We start from the raw sequence: 25222 nt of genomic DNA on the forward strand, positions 1-25222 counted from the left end.
CCCTCCCCCCCCCCCCCCCACACACACACACACATCAATACAGCCTAACCATCCATTGATGATGTATCTTGTATCTGCAGGGGGAAGAACTCACTTACCCAGTATGTTGAAGGTCTCAGGAAGGCCTTCACAGACACTATCCCCCAGACCTAGTCCACAAACACATTTCCTGTGCCATATTCTCAGACAAACCCCAATCCTCTCATCATCCTGAAGAAGCAGCTACAAAGGAGTGCCTCCCTTGTCACCCAGTACCACCCTGGACTGGAACAACTGAACCAGATGCTTTGTCAGGGCTTTGATTATCTCTTGTCTTGTCCTGAAATGAAGAATAGCCTACCCAAGATCATTCCTACATTACCTATAGTGGAATTCCACTGCCTACCCAACCTAAAAAAAACATCTAGTTCATTCCTATGCAGTTCCCACTCCCACTCCCAACTCCTTGCCCCAGGGATTGTATGCCTGTGATAGACCAAGATATGAGACCTGTCAAATCCACCCACCCAGCACTTCCTGCTCTAACCCTGTCTCGTGCTTATCCTACCTAATCAGAGGCTGGGCATCTTTGAAACCAGCCACATCATAAACAAACTCTGCTCCCATCACTGCAGAGTTTTTATATCAGTATGACTACCAACCAGCTGTCCATCAGTATGATTAGGTACCACCAAATAAAGTTGACTACCTGGTGGCACAACATGCAGCTAAGCACAAGTTACTCATTTTCAATGGCTGCTTCACAACTAGGACCATTATACCCTTCCCTCACCATCAGCTTTTTTGAATTATTCAGAGGAGAGTTATCCTTGCAACACATCCTTTGCTCTCATAACGATCCCAGCCTAAATCTCCAGTAACCCACTGCCCCCACACCCTCAATCCAACAGTTTCCCCAACCTCAGTCCAGTCGCACACTCCCAAATCACATTTGAATGACACCTTCAGTGCACTTCGTTCCCCACTGGCTTTGACAACAGTGCATCACATGCTTTGCCTGTGTATTAGCCACCCTCCCTTCCTCATTCCTGGCTGGTAAACCAGCTGCCTACCTATGAGCTGCTAACCAACCACTCCCAATCCCTCTCCCTGCCTCCCACCTGTCTCCCTCTACCCATACCACCTGACACAACACCCACCACTACGTAGTCCTCCTCTGAAATGCAGCAATGACACTGTTGGTCCAGAAGTACCACGCAAGAGTACAGCCATGTGTATGTGCGTGTTTCTGTTTGTATTTTACTGTAGCACAAAAAAGGGTTCCTACATAAGCTAGCATTTTTTTTTTTTTTTTGTGCCTATTGATGACGCAATGTTTCTGCTTTTCAATGAGTATTCTCCTTTAATTCAAAAGTATTTACATCATACCGAAACTTTCCTACAACAATAAAATAAAAAGATAGTCTGGCAAACACAGGTTGTTACAAACTTGTTATATTTAATTAACTTTCATCTTATTAATTGTAATCACCTCTCTATCAAGGTATGATATCTGTTTTTAATTGTTTAAAACAATGTTGTCACAATGTTGTCACTCCTCATAATACAGGGTGATTCAAAAAGAATACCACAACTTTAAAAATGTGTATTTAATGAAAGAAACATAATATAACCTTCTGTTATACATCATTACAAAGAGTATTTAAAAAGGTTTTTTTTCACTCAAAAACAAGTTCAGAGATGTTCAATATGGCCCCCTCCAGACACACGAGCAATATCAACCCGATACTCCAACTCGTTCCACACTCTCTGTAGCATATCAGGGGTAACAGTTTGGATAGCTGCTGTTATTTCTCGTTTCAAATCATCAATGGTGGCTGGGAGAGGTGGCCGAAACACCATATCCTTAACATACCCCCATAAGAAAAAATCGCAGGGGGTAAGATCAGGGCTTCTTGGAGGCCAGTGATGAAGTGCTCTGTCACGGGCTGCCTGGCGGCCGATCCATCGCCTCGGGTAGTTGACGTTCAGGTTTCATAACTAACCTTTTTCGTAGGACTCTGCATACAGTTGATTGTGGAATTTGCAGCTCTCTGCTAGCTCTGCGAGTCGATTTTCCTGGGCTGCGAACAAATGCTTGCTGGATGCGTGCTACATTTTCATCACTCGTTCTCGGCCGTCCAGAACTTTTCCCTTTGCACAAACACCCATTCTCTGTAAACTGTTTATACCAACGTTTAATACACTACCTAACAGGAGGTTTAACACCATACTTCGTTCGAAATGCACGCTGAACAACTGTCGTCGATTCACTTCTGCCGTACTCAATAACACAAAAAGCTTTCTGTTGAGCGGTCGCCATCTCACCATCCCCCCCCCCCCCTTCCAACCTCCAAAGAAAAGGATAAAATAAATAAAGGCTGTGCACAGAGGGTATTTTGGGGTAGAGTGTTGTCCTAGAGAAGAAACCATTATTTATCTTACACAAATTTGGTCAACTGACGATGACGCCTAGTCAACAGCGCCTCAAGCGAACAAATGTACAACTAAATGAAACTTTATAGCTCCCTTAATTCGTCGAGAGATAGTGCTTAGCTCTTCCTTTTGTTGTTGCAGAGTTTTAAATTCCTAAAGTTGTGGTATTCTTTTTGAATCACCCTGTATATCTCCCATTTTTGCTTTTGCCTCTTCCATAGACTGAAAACATGTTGCATATAATGCAGTTTTCTTTATAAAAATGAGATAATAGTCACATGGGAAAAACCTTGTGATTACTGCCCAAAAGTGCCTCTCACCATCCCCCCCCCCCCTTCCAACCTCCAAAGAAAAGGATAAAATAAATAAAGGCTGTGCACAGAGGGTATTTTGGGGTAGAGTGTTGTCCTAGAGAAGAAACCATTATTTATCTTACACAAATTTGGTCACTTTTTCTCGACAACTTGATCAGATATCAATGTTGTGGGTCCTGATTAACATACTCAATATAGACAAAAATATTAGTTTTGTTTTCAGTTTCGGTTTTACTTTAATATTTGTGATGTCAAGTTATCTAAATGCACTACTTGGCACCTTCCTTCTGGGTTACACTGAAAATTTTTTTAAAATTGTGCTTTACGTTTATTTTCGTCATGTAGATTCCTGATGCAGACTGGCAGCTTATTGTAAAGTTTAATACCAATATGGCTCACAAGCCTTTGTGCGTGTATACGTTTTGTTCACTGAGTATGAACCGTTGTGCTGTTTTGGGTATTATGACTGTGAAATGTTGCAAAAGACTGAAAATAGTGAAGTATGACATCCTGGTACCCCCTGAGATACAAAAAATGGTCATAATTCTATGAGTAAGGCAGGGTGAACTGAGTTTCTGTGCAGGTTTTATAACATGGTCATTAAAATTTAACTTGTCATCAACAAGAATCCCCAGCTATTTTGTGGATGTTACTCTGCCTATGGCTCTGTCATCTGCTGTCACATCTAGATTTACATTTTGACTTATTTTCCTAAATAGCATATGACTTGTTTAATTTACATTTAATGTCAACCTATTTTCATTCAAGTAAGAGTGCACATGCTTCAGAATTTGATCCATAGTTATATGCAGCAATTGCTTTGTCACATTACTGTCATCTGCAAATAGCATTACACTGGCTGCACTGTCTGAGGTGTGAATGTCATTTATATGAACAATAAATAATGTGGGACCTAGAATACAGCCTTGTGGTGCTCCTGTTTCCACAATTTTTGCACCTGATACTAAACTGATTTTGTGATTTGAGTAATCTGCCTTCACACCTACACTCTTATCCTTGTCACGATTTTTAAATAATGGCTTCAGTTTTGAGATTTTCAACCCTCCAGGAAACACTCCTCCATTAAATGATAAGTTTGCTATGTATACCAGGGGTCTTGCAATCTGTGAAGCAGTTCTGATTATGACAGGTACCGACATGTCAACTATTCCTGCTGACATTTTAGTTTTCAAACATTTTATCACTTTTAACAATTCACGTTGATTTGTTGGGTCTACTCTCATGGCACAAGCAGTTTTGAACATTCTGGTTTTTCTTAATATATGAATTTTGAGCAAAATTGTGTTGTTACATTTATGAAATAATTGTCAATAATAGATTTTCCATCATTTTTATTGTCTTTTTTTATTCTGTTGTTTTTTCCATGTCACTTGTTAATGATTATTCTAAATTCAGGCAAGATTTACAACTGTACCAACAATTCTGTGCATTCCTTCATTAGCATCATTTATCACCATTCCATGCCGTGCCATGTCATTGTGCAATAACATCTAGTATGTGGTGCAGGAACACACTTCAAACTGTTGTCACTGGAATGCAATATCAATAGAGTGCAGTAGTAACAATGCATCATGTTTTAAGTCAGATGCTTTTCATATTAACTTGAAGCCTGACAGTGTAAGAAAATTGGCAAAGTTTTATTCTGCATGGAATTCATAAAAAGAAACAAAAGCATGAATATTCAGTTCTGGTCTACAAAACATAGATGTTCAAAAATTGACCTGTAGTTCCATTCTTTTACAATATTAAAAAAGAACAGCTTCACAGTTATGTGACAAGTTCTCCTGAACACATTTCACTTAACCAAACTCGAAATTGTGCAGAGGGAAACAGACCTGGGGCCCAAGAACCCACAGACAATAACAAAGACCACTGAGGTTGGTGAGCACAATAGAGGTAGGTGCAATCGAGCAACGAACATTACAATTCCGTACTGTTCTTCACCTGTCGTTACTTGCTTGCACAACCAATTATTTTCCACAGCAGAATCTCCCAGTGATTTGCAACACTATGATTCAAAACATTTATTTTTGTCAATGAGAAGTTCAATTCCCCCTAGAGGCTCTCAGAATTTCTTGTCTTTTCTAGTAAGCTGAAATTTCCTGAGAATTGCTAATTTTGAGGGTTCTGCAGGCAAGTCACTACCGTGGCACATGAGATTTTGACCACCCTCACTTGTAAGAGTGCAAACCTCACATACTGCCTACAAAGAACCAAAAATTTCTGGCTTTTCCTAGAAAAACTGGGTACACAAACTAGCACAAATTTTATCTATTCAACCACTATGCCAAAGGAATGAAATTTCATTACAGATAAAAATGATTCCAAAGTTAATTTAGAGTAACAGTAGCAGCTGTAACTACTATGAATCTCAGAATGTTGCAAGGAGCCTTCAGTTTCATAACAAGATTTTCCTCCTACAAAGTTTGTATCCTCAGATAGTAACTATGTACCTTAATATCTCAAGCTGAGAGAAAAATTTGCAAAATAAAACAATAATGTATTGGTCAGTGCTTGGCAGATTCAGGTAACTATAATAAGAAAATAAAAATACAGAAATTGTTTTACCAGGGAGCTGAGAATGCAGCAGCTGCTGTCCTTTTAGCACCAATACTGACCAATTAGTGAAATTGAAAATATTTCACAGGTATGAAAAAAATACACAAATTTTGATAAAAAACATTAGCTTTCCTACAGATTTACTTAAATCTTACTATTCGCTCCTCCTTGAGATGAATAGGAAACTCCTTTTTGACGATGTCAGCATACTCTACCAATACTTTTACTATTGTCTTGGCAAAACGTTTCATGTAGCGTTTCCATATCTCAGGATCAGGGCATTCAAGCTTTGAAACAACATCAAAGCACTGAGTCAACTGGGTGAACACATCAACAACTGAATTTGAGAAAAGTGCATGTTCACTGCTTCTCTGGAACTGGAAATCAATAAAAAAAAGATCAGTGAATTACCCTTTAAATAATGTATTACATTTTTTTAATCACTAAAATATTACTTACACCATCCTTCTTGTCTCTAGTAAATGCTCCATGCAGGTATTCCAGTGATACATCATCATTCTCATTAAGCCACTGCATAACAAATGGTTCAAACCACCTAGAAAGAAAATATTGGAAAATTCATATTGGACAATTAACTGGAGCATAAAAGCTATATTTTTTACACATAACGAAGAGGTGATGAGTTAAGACAGGCAAAATGAAAAACGACTGCTAAAATATTAATCTTTCGGACAAAGTCTTTCTTCCAAAATAAAAAACATATTCACAGAAACACAGCTTACACACACATGGCCACTGTCTCTGGGGATTGGAGCCTGGAGGCAGCAGAAATTGGAGGGTTCAAATTCCATGAGAACTGAGGCAACTGTTGAAATTACTGATGTTGTTGTATGCTGTATCTTCCACTGCAAAATAGTTGAGTTTGCAGTTTAGTAACAGTTTCACAGTGGCAGTTCACAGGGATAGACAGCTCACTAGTAGTTATATCCACATAGAACCTGCACAGTAATTGACCAAAATGATATATGAGGTGACTGTTTTCACATGTGGCCCTACCTATGATTGGATAGGAACTGCTTATGACTAGACCGCAGTAAGAAAAGGTAAGTGTGTCCATGTGTCATCAACAAGACTGACCTGTGTGGTGTAGGACTGGTTGCAGCAGTCACACAGGGATACACTAAAATACTGTGTAGTCTGGGTGGGCATGGAATACTGCAATGGACATGAGGGCAGGCTTTTGGTTGTGTATCCTTCATATTGGGGCATGGCTAAAAGTAGACGAAGCTCTAGCAGAGGATATGGTTCACTGTTCCAAGGCTTGCATGTTATTATATGGAAATGGGAGAACTGTTTGATGACTGGTTCATAGTGGTTATTTGTATGGAAATAATGATATGAGAAATCTGTTTTTGGTTTTGCTGGACATTATACTCTGTCAGTGTAATACTCTGGCAAAGTTATTTGCACATATGGATAACTGCTGCTTTCTTCTGTAGGTGTTATGTCCACAGGTACTACAACTATGGGTGAAAGACTTTGTAATGTAGAATGGGTCACAGCTGCCTTTACAGAGTTTCTGTCGGTGGTCTGTTTATACATTTTATGGAGCCATTTGTGTGGTGGGGATAGTCCTGGAGGAATGATCGAATGCTATACTTGTGATGGAGGCAGATCATAAAGTTACATCAATGAATCTGCACCAGACAAGTTGTTAAAGATGTAAGATGGTTAGTGTGCTGGTGTAAGCTAGTGCCAGATAGATAGAGGCCAACAGCAGACTTGCAGGGAGGCGCCACCAATGCCCTCTCAGCCGCCAGTATTTAGATCATCGCTGCGGACCAGAAGGTGAGTTAGTTCAAGTCTGTCGCAAGCAATCGCACCAAGTAAGTTCCAGAGTCATCAACCACACACAGTAGTAATTGCAGTAGCAGTTAGCTCTACCACTAACTCAGAGACAGGCAGCATATAGCAACCATCGAAGTGTACATAGCAGACTTTGTTGTTCACCAGCAGTGAGGAAAACATGTATCATATACAACATAATGAATATCTTGAGTTAAGTAAACTTTTCATACTTATGAATAAAGAAACCAGTTAATCTATGAGTGCAGTTTGTGTTATAGAAAGAGGATACCGGCCACCAAATAACATCCTCTCCTTGCTCCCATGGTGCAACTCTACAGAGACAATGAGATGACATATATGTTAGAAAGGTTCTTCTAGGGGGGCAAGGGGGGAGGGGGGTGCATCAAAAGGATTACACTGGAGGGTATCATGCTATTCTACAGATTTTTTTAGATGTGGCCTCCAAAGGATAAAAAATTATGTGGCTGGCTAGGAGGTTTCAGGAGCATGCTGGGAAAGGTGGTGTTACATGGTGTCAATGTCACAGTGTTCATCAGTGTTAATGTTCTAAGTGTATTATTGGCAGTTTGGAGGTAACAGGACAGGAATTGAGATGAAAGAATGATTAGTGTCACAAATGGAGAAAGTACAGAAATATTATTGCTGATTTGACATATTTCATTTCCGCTTCTCATATTATCCTACTTTTGTCATTGTCTTTATTTTTGTCCATAGTTCATTCATCCATTCTCTGTCCTTTCTTACACATATTTACATTCTCTTCTACACCCATAGCACAAACCCTGCTATTTCCTTTGTACCTTTAGCTGTAAACGGCTACACAGCATCTAAATTACCCATATTTAAATATGATTACTTCCCTATTTTTTTACACTGTCTCTTCACTTTAACAACAGTTAGAATACCATCTCTAACTCTGAGCACAGAAATTATTTATTTCAAAAGTCATTTACACTACTGCTACCTTTACCAACGACCCATCCCTTACCATATTTTGTTTCTACCTAGCCCCATGATAACTCTTTGTTTATTCTCTGCCAGCCCGCTGAGAAAACCCCAACTTTACCCTTGCTAAAATTGACAGTGTGCAGCCAGTTCCAGGAATTAGGTTAAAACACCAGATTGGAATATTCTGTCGAGAATGATGTACTACAAAAACCTAAGAACTTTTAACATCACTTCCATCATTCTTGCAATTTGCCTGACTGCAACCATCACATGTTCCCATCCTACCTTCCCAGTCCTGGGATTGTACCCCCTCTCCACATCTATATCTACATCTACAATGATATTCTGCAAACTTAAGTGCCTGGCAGATGGTTCATCGAACCACCTTCACAATAATTTTCTATTATTCCAATCTTGAACAGTGTGCAGAAAAAATCAACACCTATACCTTTCTGTGAAAGCTCAAATTTACTTATTTTATTATGATGATTGTTCCTGCCTATGTAGATTGGTGTCAACAGAACATTTTCACATTCGGAGGACAAAGTTGGTGACTGAAATTTTGTGAGAAGATTCTGCCACAATGAAAAATACGTCTGTTTTAATTATGTATGCCCCAAATGCTGTATCACGTCAGTGACATTCTCTCCCCTATTTAGCAACAATACAAAATGTGCTGCTGTTCTTTGAACATTCTTGATGTAGTCCATTAATCCTTTCTGGTAAGGATCCCAGCCAATGCAGCAGTACTCATAAAGGGGAGAGCCAAGTGTAGTGCAGCAAGTCTCTTTAGTAGCTCTGTTAAATTTTCTAAGTGTTCTGCCAATAAAACACAGTCTTTGGTTTGCCTTCCCAACAACATTTTTTCTGTGTTCTTTCCAATTTAAGTTGTTCATGACCGTAATTCCTAGGTAATTAATTGAATTTATGGCCTTTAGATTTGACTGACGTATCATGTAACCGAAGTTTAGTGGATTCCTTTTACCACTCATGTGTATGACCTCACACTTTTCATTATTTACAGTCAACTGCCAATTTTTGCACCATACAGATATTTTTGTCTAAACTGTTTTGCAATTTGTATTGATCTTCTGATGACTTTACTACATGATAAATTACAGCATCGTCTGCAAACAACCTAAGACAGTTGTTCAGAGTGTCTCCTAAATCTTTTATATAGAAGAGAAAACACAGAGGACCTGCAACGCTACCTTGGGGAACGCCAGAAATCTCTTCTGTTTGTCTCAATGGCTTTCCATCAATTACTATGAACTGTGACCTCTCCAATATGAAATCATGAATCCCATAACATAACTGAGACAATATTCCATAAGCACACAATTTTACTACAAGCCACTTGTGACGTGGAATGTGAAATCATTCTGAAAATCTAGAAATATGGTATCAATTTGAAATCCCTTGTCAATAGCACTCAACACTTCATATGAGTAAAGAGATAGTAGTGTTTTGCAAGAATGATGTTTTCTAAATCATTGTTGACTGTGTGTCAATAGGTAATTCATAATGTTCAAACACAGTATATATTCAAAAATCCTGCAGCATAGTGATATTAATGATATGGGACTGTAATTTAGTGGATTACTCCTACTGCCTTTCTTGAATACTGATGTGACCTGTCCAAATTTCCAGTCTTTGGGTATGGATCTTCACCAAGCGAGCAGTCGTATATGATCATTATGAATAGAGCTATTGGATCAGCAGACTCTGAAAGGAAGCTGACTGGTATATTCTGGACAGGAAGACTTGTTTTTTATGAAGTGATTTAAGTTGTTTCACTACTCCGAGTATATTTACTTCTAAGATATTCATGCTGGCAGCTGTTTTTAATTCAAATTCTGTAATATTTAGTTCATCTTCTTTGGTGAAAGAATTTTCGAAGGCTGCGTTTAGAAGGTCTGCTTTGGCAGCACTGTCGTCAATAGTATTTCCATTGCTATCACCATTAGCATACTTTACACACAACCAGAATCTCTTTAGATTTTCTGCCAGGTTTCAAGACAAAGTTTCATTGTGGAAACTATTGTCTTGCATTTGTGGTAAGTCCATGCTAAATTTCAAGCTACTGCAAAAGATAGCCAGTCTTGGAGATTTTTCATTCATTTAAATTATGTATGATTTTTTAATTGTTTCTGCGGCAGTGCTCTGATGCACTTTGTGTACCAAGGATGTGCAGTTACATCATTTGTTAATTTATTTGTTTTAAATCTCTCAATTGTTGTCGATACTATTTCTGTGAATTCAAGCCATATCTGGTCTACACGTACACCATTAATTTGGAAGGAGTGGAGATTGTCTCTCAGGAAGGTCTGAAGTGAATTTTCCTCTGTTTTTTTAAAATAGTTAAATTTTTCATATTTTTGGATGATTTGGGGGTTACAGCATTCAATCTCGTTACAACAACCCTGTGTTCACTAATCCCTGAATCCTTTTTGAGGCTTGTAATTAGTTCAGGATTATTTGTTGCTAAGATGTCGAGGGTGTTTTCACAACCGTTTACTCATTTACTATTGATGTGGGCTTATGAGCCAAATGCTCGAAATAATTTTCAAAGAATGCATTTAGCACAATTTTGGATGATGTTTCATGCGTACCTACAGATTTAAATATGAATTTTTGTCAACATTTCATGGGTGAATTAAAATCACTACGAACAATAATGGGTATGTGTTTGAAATTAAAATCAAGTTTTCTTTGAACCTTTCAACAATTGTATCATCTATGTTGGGAGCTCGGTAGAGGGTTCCAAACATTATTTTATTTTGGTTGCCAAAAATGACCTCTGCCCATACTAACTTCTAATTCAATTTCTCTACAAGATAAAAGACTTCCAACAGCAACAAAAATGTCACCATCAACTGCATTTAGCCTATCCTTTCTGAACACCAGTACGTTCATCACAAAAATTTTGGCTGAACTTTTCTCAGGCCTTAGCTAGCGTTTAGCCTATAACAATTTGAGCATCAGTGTTTTTTATTAGTACTTGAAGCTCTGGTACTTTCCCAATATAGGTATGACAATTTACAAATGTTATACTGATGGATCCTGTATCTATGTTTTTCCGGTGTTTGGCCTGCACCCTTTTGAGACTGAAGCTCTTTTTGTGTTTCCCCGAGACCCTCTCACCTACAAAACTGCCCGACACACAGCCCCTGCTACCCATGTAGCCACCTCCTGCATGTAATGGACTCCTGACCTATACAGTGCAACCCAAAACCCAACCACCTTATAGCGCAGAGCCCTCTGAGCCTCTGATTCAGATGTTCCACTCAGCTCTGTACCATAGTCCGCAATTTATTTATTTATTTATTTATTTTATCCATCTTTCAGCATTAACATGCAATCGATGTCGTCAGAAGAGTTACAGCTATTTGTACATTATGTTTTACATACCAAAATATTACATAGTAAAAATAAAGCATTTTAAGTATTATAGCTATTTGTACATTATGTTTCATATAACAAAAATATTACATGAAAAAAAAAAGACAGTGTTGTACCCTATTAGCTAATAGCTAGCTGCCTCTACATCCATAACTATACATAACAGTAAGCCTAAGTTTATCAATAAATTAGATCATCTTTACAACTATTCTGAAATTCTTCTACACTGTAGAAAGTATTTTTCTTCATCCACATTTTGGTTTTAGTTTTGAAAATATCCATTGATACCAATCGTGCCTGTACGGGTAAAGTGTTGAATAATTTTATGCCTATGTATTCATAGCTAGATTGGGTTTTCTTAAGCCTGGTTGTGGGTATATCAATCATATTTGTTTGTCGAGTATTGTGTTGATGAACTGATTTCCTTATAGTGTAGTGGTTTAAGTTTTCTTTTATGTTTAATAGGCAACAATATATGTAAAGAGATGGAACTGTGAGAATTTTTAAGTCTCTAAAATAAGGTCTACATGAGGTCTTGTTGTCAGTGATTCCGTAAAGACGTCTAATTGCTTTCTTCTGCCAAGTGAAAATTTTTTTGGCTCCTGGAGAGTTACCCCATAAAAGAATGCCATATTGTAGATGGCAATGAAAGAAGGCATAGTATGACTGAAGCAATAAATCTTGTGTAACACATGTGTGTAGTTTGGCTAGTAGGTAGATAACTCGTGATAGCTTTCGACATACATAACCTGTATGTGTGTCCAGTTGACTATGCTGTCCCGTGTGTGTGTGTGTGTGTGTGTGTGTGTGTGTGTTCTTAAGAATAGAAAAAGAATGCACAAATTATGATAGAAGTAACCATCAGGTTTGGGCTGATACCCAAATTCTACTCACCAAGCAGCGGCTAGAACACACATATAAAAGTTATTACAAAAACCTGAGAGCTTAAGGTGGAAGATAGTGTAATGTGGAAGACACAGATTACTGTGAAAACATCATGTACAAGTTAATAACAGCGAAAAGCTAACTGCATTGTATGTGATAGAGGTGCGAAGAGGTCAGAAAATGAAATATCTAGAAAAATTAAACTGAGTGAAGAAAGAAATAGTTATTATGATGAAATGCTGAGACCGAAGAAATTAACATAAATTAAGGCCAAGTGGGTGGTGGGAATGAAGAACATGTTGTAGCGCCAATTTCCTCCTGCAGAGTTCTGAGAAATTGGTGTCTGGGGAAAGAATACAGATGGAAAGTGCAGTGAAATAGGCACCAAGCTTACAACAGTCATGTTGCAGAGAATGCTCTGCAACAGGATATTGTGTGTTGTGGTATACACCCTCTGCCAATGCCCACTCATCCAGACTGATGGCTGGGTGGTAGTCATGATTATGTAAAAGGCTGAAAAGTATTTACATAACAGCTGGTCATTTCACAGGTGGCTCTCCCTTTGATAGTATATGTTTTGCCAGTTGCAAGACTGGTATAAGTGGTGGTAGGAGGGTGCATAGGCAAAGTCTTGCAGCTGGGACGGTCACAGAGGTAGAAGCCATGGAATAGGGAGATAGGTGCAGAAGAAGCATTGGGTCTTAGAAGGATATTAGGGACACTGACAGGACAATGAAAAGCTATTCTAGGTGTGGTGGGAAAAATCTTAGACAGGCTGTACCTCATTTCGGGGAACAATTCTAAGAAGTCATGGCCTTGTCAAAGTAGCTAATTAATACATTGAAGACCAGGATAATACTGCGTGACAAAAAGTGTACTCCTAAGTTGTTTATTGGAGGGGTCAGTGCTACAAGGATTATATGTGATGGCCAAGGGTATCTACTTTTGAACTAGGTTGTTGGGGTAATTTTGTCCAGTGAAGGTGTAGGTGGGAATGGTGTTGTATTGCTGTAATGAGTTGCATCTGAACAAATACGTCTGACTTGATTGCCAAGGCTGTAAGGGAGGGAATGTTTGACCTGGAAAGGATGACAACTGTTAATGCGTAAGTACTCTTGTTTGTTGGTAGGTTTAATGTGAACAGAAGTGTGTGGCCGGCCTTCAGTTAGGATGAGATCAACATCAAGGAAAGTGGCATGGAATGTGGAATATGACCATGTGAAATTTAATTGGGAGAATGTATTTAGATTCCAGGAATTTTAACAGGTCAGTATCACCATGAGTCCATATGGCAAAGATATCATCAATGTGTCTGATCTACACCATGGGCCGAAGACTTATGGATCCCAAGAAAGCCCTCTCCAAGCAAGGCATGAAAAGGCTGGCATAGGAAGGAGCCATCCCTGTTCCCACGATTGTACCCCTGATCTGTTTGTATGTCGGCCCATCAAAGATAAAGTTGATTAAGGTGAGCAGGAAGGATGTCCAAACTCTACCCCTCATGCTAAACCTCATCAGCATTTTTCCTTTGCACCTCTCCCTTTCCCTTCAAACCCTTCTGGAAGAAGCAGAGGCACTGGCTTCAAATGCTTCCATATGTAATACCTTTATATATGTGTGTTCTCCAGCCAGTGCTTGGTGAATAAGTTTTATACTTATCCAGTTGGATTACATTGTCAAAGACTGAATATTTTCATTGATACATTAACCTGTATAGGCATCATTCCCTCTTCTGTTACCCTCTTGTCAGTCTTTGTTGTCATATATCTTGTTCAAAGTGTCATCTGCTTTCTACTTTATGTGTTGGTCCACTCGCTTATTTGTCTGTACCACTTTCCCCAGTGTCTTTTCTAACACTGATTTTCAGTAACATTTTCTCCTACAACTTCCTCTTTCTTTTTGTCAAGTTTTTAAAATTTTGTCTCTTTTCAAGACTTTCCCTAAAGACTTTTCTCCAATCTTTTTTATACCATATAGGTGACTTTTCTGGCAAGAAATTCTCACATATGCATTACCTCTTGTTAACCCCTGTCTGTCCTCATGATTTTCGTGTGAATTTTTCTGATCTTTTTCCTTGCTTTTCTTCCATTTTGCTATCTTTTTCCACCCTCTGCTTTTCTTTTTTGCCACTCCCACCACCTCTAATGCTCCAAACTCTCTTCTCTTGTCATGATGAACCTCATAACATATTACATCCATTTGTTTTGAAAACATGCTTTTGCATTATCAAAACTAAGGTAGTACATTCTGTTTCTTGAAACCTGCAAGTTCTCTGCCGTGTGATGACTGGGTGTTGTGTGCTGTCCTTAGGCTAGTTAGGTTTAAGTAGTTGTAAGATCTAGGGGACTGATGACCATAGATGTTAAGTCCCATGAAAATTACTGTTTCTGGATGTAATCTCACTCTAAACCAGCCTCTTTTACAGTTTCAAGTACAACAATCTGTTGCATTTATCCAGCCAATCTGTGACCTATATGCCTCATCAAGCAATTGCAACTCCACAAGACTTCTCTCCTTCTACAAAATCCTGCAGTTATCTGGTCCTCATGTGTCCTTGTATGATATCATCTGCCAAACCAACTTCAAACTGCAAAAACATGTCAGACATCATCTCAAAAAGCTGTCCCACCTTCTCTAAACTACCTCAACCTTGGTGTTTCACTTCCTGTCCCTCTGCAGCTCCCCACACAGCCACATCATCAGCCACCACTCCTCTCCTACAAACTCAGCTTGGCCAACCTCCTTTACATCCCCAAGCCTTCACCACTGCCCCCCAGAGCAATAATAACTCACAATTACGAAAACCAGTCACAACAGTACAGTGTTCTCCACCTCTTGTCTAAAGAACTCACTCCTTCTGAATTATCCATATTATCCAAAGGTCTCACTTCATCCCTAAAGCAGCATTTAATCATGCTGCTTTGGTGAAGGATCTACTTTCCTTCACATGTAATGTCAACTGGAAATATCACTTAGCAATCCAATCCTAAAACCTTTTGCAACAGAAAACCTGACATTGAGCCCTACGTTAAACAGTTCTGACCACGATCCTAACTTGATCCACCGCCACTAACTCACAGTCATCCCTCACAAGCCTTTTAGGAATTCCTCACACCCAGAATTACTTCACAACCCTTTCTCACATCCATACAATATTACCTTAACCTGTCCTCTGCAGAACTTCCAGCTCTTCATTCCCTGAAAGCTGATGAATCCATCATTATCTTCCTTGGAGATAAGGGATCTACACAGTGGTACTTGACAGACAGGAGTAAATAAGTAGATATGTACACCAGCTGTCTGACACCTTTACATGCAGCTTCTGCCATCAAGATACCATACCTGTGATTCAAACAGACCTGCAGTCCCTTCTTAAAACCTCAGGCCCCTCACAAGGAGGCCTCAGTCCACAGAACTTCTCACCCAACCTGTACCATGTATCACCAAATTTAAACTTGTTACTAAGATCCACAAACCCAATCATCCTGGCCATCCCATAGTTGCTGGCTTCAAAGCATTCACCAATTGTGTCTCTGCCTTAGCTAATTAAGACCTGCAACCCATTATACGAAGATATCAACCACTTCCTATATAGTCTGAAATCCATGCTTGTCCCACTCCCACCACACATTGAAGCAATCTCCCTCTACACCAACATCCCCCATGTACATGGTCTGTCTGTTCCTGAACATTTTCTTCATCAGTGTCCACCTGATTTAAAACCTATGACATCCCTCCTGCTCACCTTAATCAACTTTATACTTACCAACAACTATTTCACCTTTGAAGAACAGACACACAAACAGACAAGGGGTACGGCCATGGGAACCAGGAACGCTCCTCTCTATGACAACCTTTTCATGTGTCGACAGGAGGGAGCTTTTCTGGGATCCACAAGTCTTTAGCCCCTGGTTCAGTTTAGATGCATTGATGACATTTTCGCCATATGGACTCACAGTGACACTGATCTGTTAAAATTCCTGGAATCTCTAAATACATTCTCCCAATAAAATTTCACATGGTAATATTCAGTATCAACTGTCACTTCCCTTGATGTTGGTCTCATCCTCATCAAAGGCCAGTTATACACTACTGTTTTTTCACTCTTATTAACTCATTCTTGATGTTTCAGCAGTAATCTCTGTCTTACATATTACCCTATTTTCCACCTATAAGCTCTCAGGTTTTCTAATCTTATCGGGTGTAGTTCCCAGCAATCAGTCTTTCACCCTCATCCCGTCTGGTAAGTCTCCACCAACTCAGGGTTCTGGTTAACTTTTCCAAACTCTACCCTTTTCCCTAAACCTCACCAGTACTTTCCCTTCACCCCTATTCCTTCCCCTTCAACCATTCTGCCAAAAGAAGGAGCCACAGGCACCAAAAGCTTGCATACATTATCTATTACGCATTTACATGTGTATACTCCTGCTACCACATGGTGAGCAGATGTCGTATGTCACTATTGTTTTCCACCTGTGCTGTTTGTTAATGGTAAACTTTATCTGGGAGTAAATGCACTGTGAGGCTCTTATCAGTATGCTCAACTGATTAAAGAGAAGTCTTAGAATTGACATGACACATTGCCACTAGTGCACAATTCTGTGTAATGAATGCCTTTCTCCTCAATGGCAAATTATCTCAGAATACAATGCCATAAGCAATGGTGAGTGAAAATATGAAAAGTAAGTCAACTTTTTGACATTTTCATCACCAAAATCTGATATTATCCATAATATACGAATTGTAGAGCTAATACATCAGTCGGAACTTGTGTGGTACTGAAGTCCATGTATTGTGTTTTGTTTAAATTTAATGACAGTCCATTTGCATAAAACTAGTTATTAATTTTCAAGAGAATAGTATTTAGATTTTAAAGTGTTGGAAGTTAGGCTTCTTTATAAAATTTGCATCACTAACAAAGAGAACTACTTGTGCTTCATGGATATTTGACATGAAAGCATTTATGGAAGAGAAGAACAAGAGCAGACCCAATATTGATACCTGCAGTAAATCTGTCATGATTATCCCACATTCTGATGATACTGTTTTATTGTGCACACTCGAGTATCTCAATATAACATCACATCTTTTTCATTTCATAGAACTAGTGAAACCTGGCAGACATTGCCCTGCCTAGTATATTTAAAACCCACATCCTTTCGTCTTTAACTCTCCTTCCCTCTTTCCTGATGAGGCAACAGTTTGTTGCGAAAGCTTGAATTTTGGGTGCATGTCTGTGTTTGTTTGTGTGTCTGTCGACCTGCCAGCACTTTCATTTGGTAAGTCACATCATCTTTGTTTTTTTATATATATAGTGGGAAACATTCCACGTGGGAAAAATATATCTAAAAACAAAGATTGGAATGACTCTTTGTTTTTAGTGGTCTTTAAATATGTCTGCTTGTGTCTGTATATGTGTGGATGGATATGTGTGTGTGTGCGAGTGTATACCCGTCCTTTTTTCCCCCCTAAGGTAAGTCTTTCTGCTCCCGGGATTGGAATGACTCCTTACCCTCTCCCTTAAAACCCACATCCTTTCGTCGACAATCTTGGAAGCTTTTTTCTTCTAACAACCCCCAGAGAGAGTACTACAAAGAATAATTATGCGCTCATGGCATAGCTATTGTATGAAACTACTTTGCGCATGGATTCTGCGAGCATGAAGGTAGAACTGTATCAGAATAATTCACCGAATATAAAGAGATATTACACTGTGATAGTGCCATGCAAAACAACAAGGGGTGCAAGCTCCCTCCATGAAAAACACGACCCCACCATTACACCACAGCCTCCGAATTTTACTGTTTGCACTACACACACTGGCAGATGACATTCACTGGGCATTCGCCATACCTACACCCTGCCATCAGATCACTACATTGTGTACCATGTTTCATCACTCCACATGGGAAGGGTAACAGCAAAGGTACTAAAAGGGAACAGTTTGGATAGTTCTGTTACCACTGAGCAAAAGGACACGTGTAGCCTGTTGATGGGTAAGAGTCTCATTCAGCTGCAAAGAAAGTAGTGCAGAGCAGACAATCAATAAGAACTTAACAGGCACACTGGAAACTAAGTTCAGTATAAAGGAAAGGTCTTGCTGTTAGGTAGCAGTGATGGCTGAGGTATAGGCAAACACATTCCGATAAAACTAGAATCAGAGCACCAGGTCACAAGTATTGTTAAACTTGGTACTAACTGTGGCCAAATAGTAGACGATATTGAGGCAGCAACTAGGGATCTGGGTGAAGAGAACCAGGTATTTATAGTCAGGAGAGCAAGCAGGAACCTGACTAACAATAGAGAATATAGTACCAGGAGTGACCCAGAGGAGCTAGGTACAGCAACATCATACACATGTTGACTTTAATGAGGTTCTGCAGCAGCACAGTCTGTCCTGGATGAACAAAACTGTCAGGAAACATAACCAGGAGCTGACTGGGTTGCTGCTGACTTTGGATAAAGCTCATGTTGATGCTCTGCCTGTTGCTGCTGGGGAAACAACTGATTGTTGAAAATATAAGATTGGCACCATTGCTAGTAGTAGAATTCCTGTGATTACAGATGTAAGAGGTAAGCCTTTATGTAGAAAGGATGAGTTGTCATTTATATAAAAAATAAAACGAAGTTCACATTTATTCATATCAATAGGTTATGCCTAGATCAACAATCAAAAGCCTGTGCTTATGAGCTAATGCTGCCAGAAAACTCATTTGTGATTGTTTCAGTGTATAGAGCCCCATTGAGAAACTTTCAAATATTGATACAAAAATTTACGTCATTATTATGCCATGCAACAGACAAAATGTTTTTCTGAAGGATTTTGATAAATGGTTTGATTTGGAAATGTTATGTAACACTTACAATATGTGTTCCATTGTTAATTTTCTGACCAGGATTACACAGGAAGGTAGAATATTAATAGACAATATTTTTGTAAATAAACACTTAAATCAGTGATATAGATGTGTCAAGTAATGAATAGTCTCTGTGACCATGATGCACGAGTGATGCTACTAGAATCTTTCCTGGTTACAATGAAATGGTCACATACAAAAAGGTTAAAGTAATCAATGAACAGACAACAAAAAGTTGGAAGGCAACATTGTGGCAAGCTGGTTGGAAAGATGTGTATAATGTGACAGATGTCAGTTTGAAATTTAATGTATTTTTTGGAGGGCATCTATCAATGTTTAACAGCTGCTTTCAGAAGAAAATAATAAATACAGTACTAATAAGCCATCAAAAAAGCCCTGAATTATAAAAGGGATCAAAATATTGTGTGCTAGGGAAAGTAAATTGTTTGATATGTTTGAGACAAACATTGAAATAGGACTGGGTTCATACTACAAGAAATACTGTTTGTATTAAGAAATGTGACCAAAAAATCTCCATACAATTTCTGAAACCAATAATTCAGATAATCAAATTAAGTCTATTTGTGCAATAGTTAAAAGAAACACCAGGTAATCAGTTGAGGAATGCAAGGACTTTGTTATTAAAGAAACAACCAAATAATAAATGATATTAGCCAGGTGGGCAATGTATTTAATAATTATTTCCTGGAAGTAACTAAGAGAATTGGCATATATACTCAAGAGATAAAGCAACAGATTATACACTATGTAATCAAAAGTATCTGCACACCCAAAAAAAAACATACATTTTTCATATTAGGTGTATTGTGCTGCCACCTATTGAGAGGTACTCCACATGAGCAACCTCAGTAGCCATTAGACATCGCAAGAGATCAAAATGCGGTGCTCTGCACAACTCACAGACTTCGAACATGGCCAGGACGTTGGGTGTCACTTCATCACACATCTGCATGTGAGATTTCACACTCCTAAACATTCTTAGGTCCTCTGTTTCCAATGTGATAGTGAAGTGGAAACATGAAGGGACACGTACAGCACAAAAGTGTACATGCTGACCTAGTCTGTTGACGGACCAAGACCGCCGACAGTTGACGGTCATAATGTGTAATAGGCAGACATCTATTCAGACCATCACATAGGAATTCCAAACTGCATCAGGATCCACTGCAAGTACTATGACAACTGTGCATGAGGTGAGAAAATGTGGTTTCTGTTGTCAAGCGGCTGCTCATAAGCCACACATCATGCCAGTAAACATCAAACGATGCCTCGTTTGGTGTAAGGAGTGTAAACACTGGACGATTGAACAGTCATTGTAACCAGGTAAGATTCTAGGCTAACCAGTCGTGCATCATGGTCATGGGGACTGTTCATTACTAGACACATTTATATCACTGATTTAAGTGTTCATTTACAAAAATATTGTCTATTAATGTACTATCTTCCTGTGTAATCCTGGTGGGAAAATTAACAATGGAGCACATATTGTAAGTGTTAAGCAACATTTCCAAATCATTCCTTTTATCAAAATTTTTCAGAAAAAAATTTGTCTGTTGTGTGGCATAATAATGAACTAAATTTTTGTATCAATATGTGAAAGTTTCCCAGTGGGGCTCTATACACTGAAACACTTACAAACGAGTTTTCTGGCAGCATTAACTCACAAGCACTGGCTTCCAAATTATGATCTAGGCATAAACTATTGGTATGAATAGATGTGTACTTCATTTTATTTTTTATATAAATGACAACTCATCCTTTCTCCATAAAGGATTACCTATTACACCTGTGTCCACAGGAATTCTTTTACTAATGATGGTGTCCATCTTATATTGTCAGCAAATCAGTTCAGCCAATGTATCTTTTCCCAGCAGCAACAGGCATAGCACCAATGAAGCTTTATCCACTGTCAGCAGCAACCCAGTCAGCTCCTGGTTATGTTTCCTGACAGTTTTGTTCACCCAGAACTGACTGTGCTGCTGCAGAACCTCATTAAAGTATTAAAGTCAACATGTGTATGATGTTGCTGTACCTAGCTCCTATGAGTCACTCCTGGTACTATATTCTCTATTGTTAGTCAGGATCCTGCTTGCTCTCCTGACTATAAATACCTGGTTCTCTTCACCCAGATCCCTAGTTGCTGCCTCAATATCGTCTACTATTTGGCCACAGTTAGTACCAAGTTTAACAATACTTGTGAATTGGTGCTCTGATTCTAGTTTCATCTGAATGTGTTTGCCTATACCTCAGCCATCACTGCTACCTAACAGCAAGACCTTTCCTTTATACTGAACTTAGTTTCCAATATGTCTGTTAAGTTCTTATTGATTGCCTGCTCTGCACTACTTTCTTCTGCAGCTGAATGAGTCTCTTACCCTTCAATGGGAATCCTTTCTGCCCCTATGCAATGGCCCCAATGAAATTTCAAGTCACAAGCACCAACCCTAAACTATTAACTAACCTGTGCCAGCATTGACATTCGTCACTTGTGGTCATACTATTGTAAATAGTTACACAGATATACCTCGTTTTATCCATTAGAGGCCTGTTACAGATGTGTTTATAAGTTATATGTACTGGAGACAGCCATTTAATAAGAAGGGTGTGACAACATGAAAATTTCTCTGACAAGATACAAGGCATGTTTTTAAGTAAGGTCCATTTTGTTATAGACACTAGCAGTTCATGCGCATACTGCAATGAGCACCTGCATCGTGTACCAGCAAGCCTCGGGAACAACTGTACTCAGTTTTAGCTCTGCTGCTAACATGTACGGTTCTGTTCTGTGCTTTAAAAATGTTTAAGACTACCTCAACTCGCCCAGAGCGTGTGTGGTTCGCTCAGTGATACGGTTTTTGTCAGCAAGGAACCTGTCTGCTGCAGAAATTCATCAACAGATTTTTGAATTGTATGATGATACTGTTATGAGTGGAAGCAAAGTGCGTATGTGGCAATGAGAATTCAAAGACGGCCATGACAAGGTCCATGATGAGGACCGCTCTGGTCACCCTTCTTTAATTACAGACGATTTGGTGGCTTCAGTTGAAGTGAGGATTTGTGAGAAAAGGCACTTCACAATAACAGGTCTCTCAAATGAATTTCCTTATGTGTTGAGATCAGTGCTTTACAACATTGTTTCTGAACACCTAAAGTTTAGGAAACCGTGCTCCCATTGGGTCCCAAAACTCCTAACAGAGGACCACAAAAACCAAAGGTTTGAGTGTGTGATGAAGTTCTTGACTCGTTATCAAGAAGAACGTGATGGCTTCTTAGGTCAGATCATAACTGGAGATGAAACATGGGTTTCACATATCACACCTGAATCAAAGCAACAGAGCATGGAATGGAGACACACACCCTCACCTGTAAAGGTGAAGGGCAAACAGACACTGTCCCAGTGCAAAATCATGGTGTTGATGTTTTGGGATAAGCATGGTGTTTGGTTGGTCAACTTCATGCAACAAGGAACCACTATCAATGCAGAAGCATACTGCCAAACCCTGAGAAAGCTACGCAGAGCAATTCAAAACAAAAGACATGGTATGCTGACAAAGGGAATTGTCCTTCTCCATGATAATGCAAGACCTCACGCTGCACGTCAGACCCGCGATTTACTGGACAATTTTGACTGGGATGCTTCAGACCACCCACCCTACAGTCCTGATCTTGTGCCGAGCAATTACCATCTGTTCCTCCACTTCAAAGAACACCTCAGTGGCAACCGTTACAATAATGATGATGACATGAAAACGGCAGTGAATTCTTGGTTATTGGAGCACGAGGCAAGCTTTTAAGAAGAGGGTATATTAAAATTTGTTGAGAGGTATGATACATGTTTGAACAAACTTGGCAACTATGTTGAAAAACAAAGTGAGATATGTACTTTATGAAAACAAATTTACTTTTTTGAAATAATCTTTCATTGTGTACTCATGTTCAAACAGACCTTACTTAAAAAACGCGCCTTGTATTATCTCACACAAGTCAACTCTGCAAATATTAGCAAAGCATCGGAGCTAAACCAGTGGTGTTTTACTTTCATGTTGTATCAGGACTCTCACCTTGAACCTTGTTGAGCAGTCTACAGTGGACATATTACACAAAAAGTGATCTAAACATTCAGATGGAAATGTAACAGGCACAAAATCTATCCAACCAAAGAATTAATGAAAAATTAGTTTGTGAACTACTTATGAGATAGAAGTAGATGGTAAACAGATGGTTCTGTTTAGTCCCACCTGGAGCTGTAGAGCCTAGAAAATGGCACAGTAGAGCAAACATGATGAATAATTTTACTATCTTGTGTACTCTCTCACAGGGTAAAACACTGCAGAAAGTCCTTTTATGAAACTGTTTGTCCTATCGTGTTTTTTTTTTTTTTTTTTTTTTTTTTTTTTTTTTTTTTTTTCCATGTAAGAAACAGCAACAGGAAAACTTCCAATTAAACACTGAGCTACTGTACCTAAGTATAGTTACAAAAATTCAGTAATAATAAAAACTAAATGATAAACCTCCACAACATCAAACAAATAACAAACATCCCAGGGCAGCAACAGTATTGTCATGACTTAAATCTAATCAATCACAATATTATGTGACTACAATACAAAGTAAAAACTGTAGAAGTATGGAATTATGACATATAATTTCCCCAACTAATAATTTACAAAAAAGAGAACATGACCATCTGTGTAATAGAACTGATTGTACACTTACAAGCAAATGCACATGGAAAACAGTTTACTTACGGGGAGGGAACAGACAAGACAGAATCAATATGAGGCACAAATGCTAGCTTTCAGAAGTGTGGATTCCTTTGTCCTGTGTAAGAGAGGAAAAGATGGGAGAAATGAGCTTATTCAGAGATAAAACTGAAAAGTCATTCAGGACCCTGTGTCACAGGTTGGAGAGAACAGACTGCTTTATCAGAGTATTGAGTGACTTGCCTATTTCATTTCAGACTAACCTCTATGGATCACTTAAAAGAACTCACCATTCTTAATATTAATCTTCATTGATCATTTTTGGGTATTTATTTTTCCTATACTTGTTTTGGATGCAAGCCATTTTATGACATTTAAGTTAGCATTTTAAAATATGGGAACTCCGGGTTGGAATATGAACAATTTAAGCAAAGGATAGACTGCTACTTACCATAAAGATGATACGTTAAGTTGCAGACAGGCACAACAGAAAGACACTTATTCAATAGCTTTCAGTCATAGCCTTCATCAGAAAAGGAAATACACACACAGATTTTCATTCACACAAGCAAGCACACCCCACGCACACATTTCTGCCACCTTTGGCAACTTTGATGAGAATGCACTGGATATTATAAGTTAGCACTTTACCTACTGAAGACCTGTAAAAGCACTTCACAAAGAATTTCCTTAAATATTTATGTCATTTTACTGCTACAAATAATGTATCATGTACTTACGCTGGATACTCTGGAACCGATCCTTTATATGGAGGCACATCCTTCACATAATTAGTGTGTAACCACTTCACTTTGAAGTGTAAGTTCATGTATGCTGATGATTTGCAAAGGCGGTGCTGCTCATGTTCTTCTAAAGCATACTTCATATCAACAGCAAAAAGGCTCCACATTGTTGCTGCAGACAACTGTGAACAAATATTTCTGTTAACAGAAATTCAAACACTGTTTTTAGTGTCATACAGCACAATAACTGTAGTTAAGTGGCTTAGTTTTTCCATGTATGAAGACAGGAACTGGGATGTTCCTGGTAGAAGTCCTGCAGATGATCAGACTTCTTGAAACCTTGAAAAATTCCTGGATATGATGAATTCACTATTCATTGGCTAACATGTTAGGAGGAATAATGTCATTGTGTAGAATCCTTTTTTTACATTATTTTGAAGTGTACTGTACCATATCAATCTGTGACCACTGTTCTATGTTATAAAAGAGTGACTGCTTACAGTGAAGTAAGTGTACATAATTTT

General features: G+C 38.7%; 1 protein-coding gene across 1 annotated transcript in view; it reads right to left on the reverse strand.

Moving 5' to 3' along the window:
• The window catches only part of LOC126198608 (protein unc-13 homolog B), a 450615-nt gene that overhangs the window by 160335 nt on the left and 265058 nt on the right, over positions 1–25222 (reverse strand). The window contains exons 12-14 of the mRNA XM_049935061.1: positions 24696–24880; positions 5769–5865; positions 5465–5686 (exon numbers count right to left, since the gene is read on the reverse strand). Coding sequence (XP_049791018.1) covers positions 5465–5686; positions 5769–5865; positions 24696–24880 — 504 coding nt within the window. The remainder of the gene's footprint in view (positions 1–5464; positions 5687–5768; positions 5866–24695; positions 24881–25222) is intronic.

The sequence above is a fragment of the Schistocerca nitens genome, chromosome 8 (genome assembly GCF_023898315.1).
Source record: "Schistocerca nitens isolate TAMUIC-IGC-003100 chromosome 8, iqSchNite1.1, whole genome shotgun sequence".
In the NCBI taxonomy this organism is placed as follows: Eukaryota; Metazoa; Arthropoda; class Insecta; order Orthoptera; family Acrididae; genus Schistocerca; species Schistocerca nitens.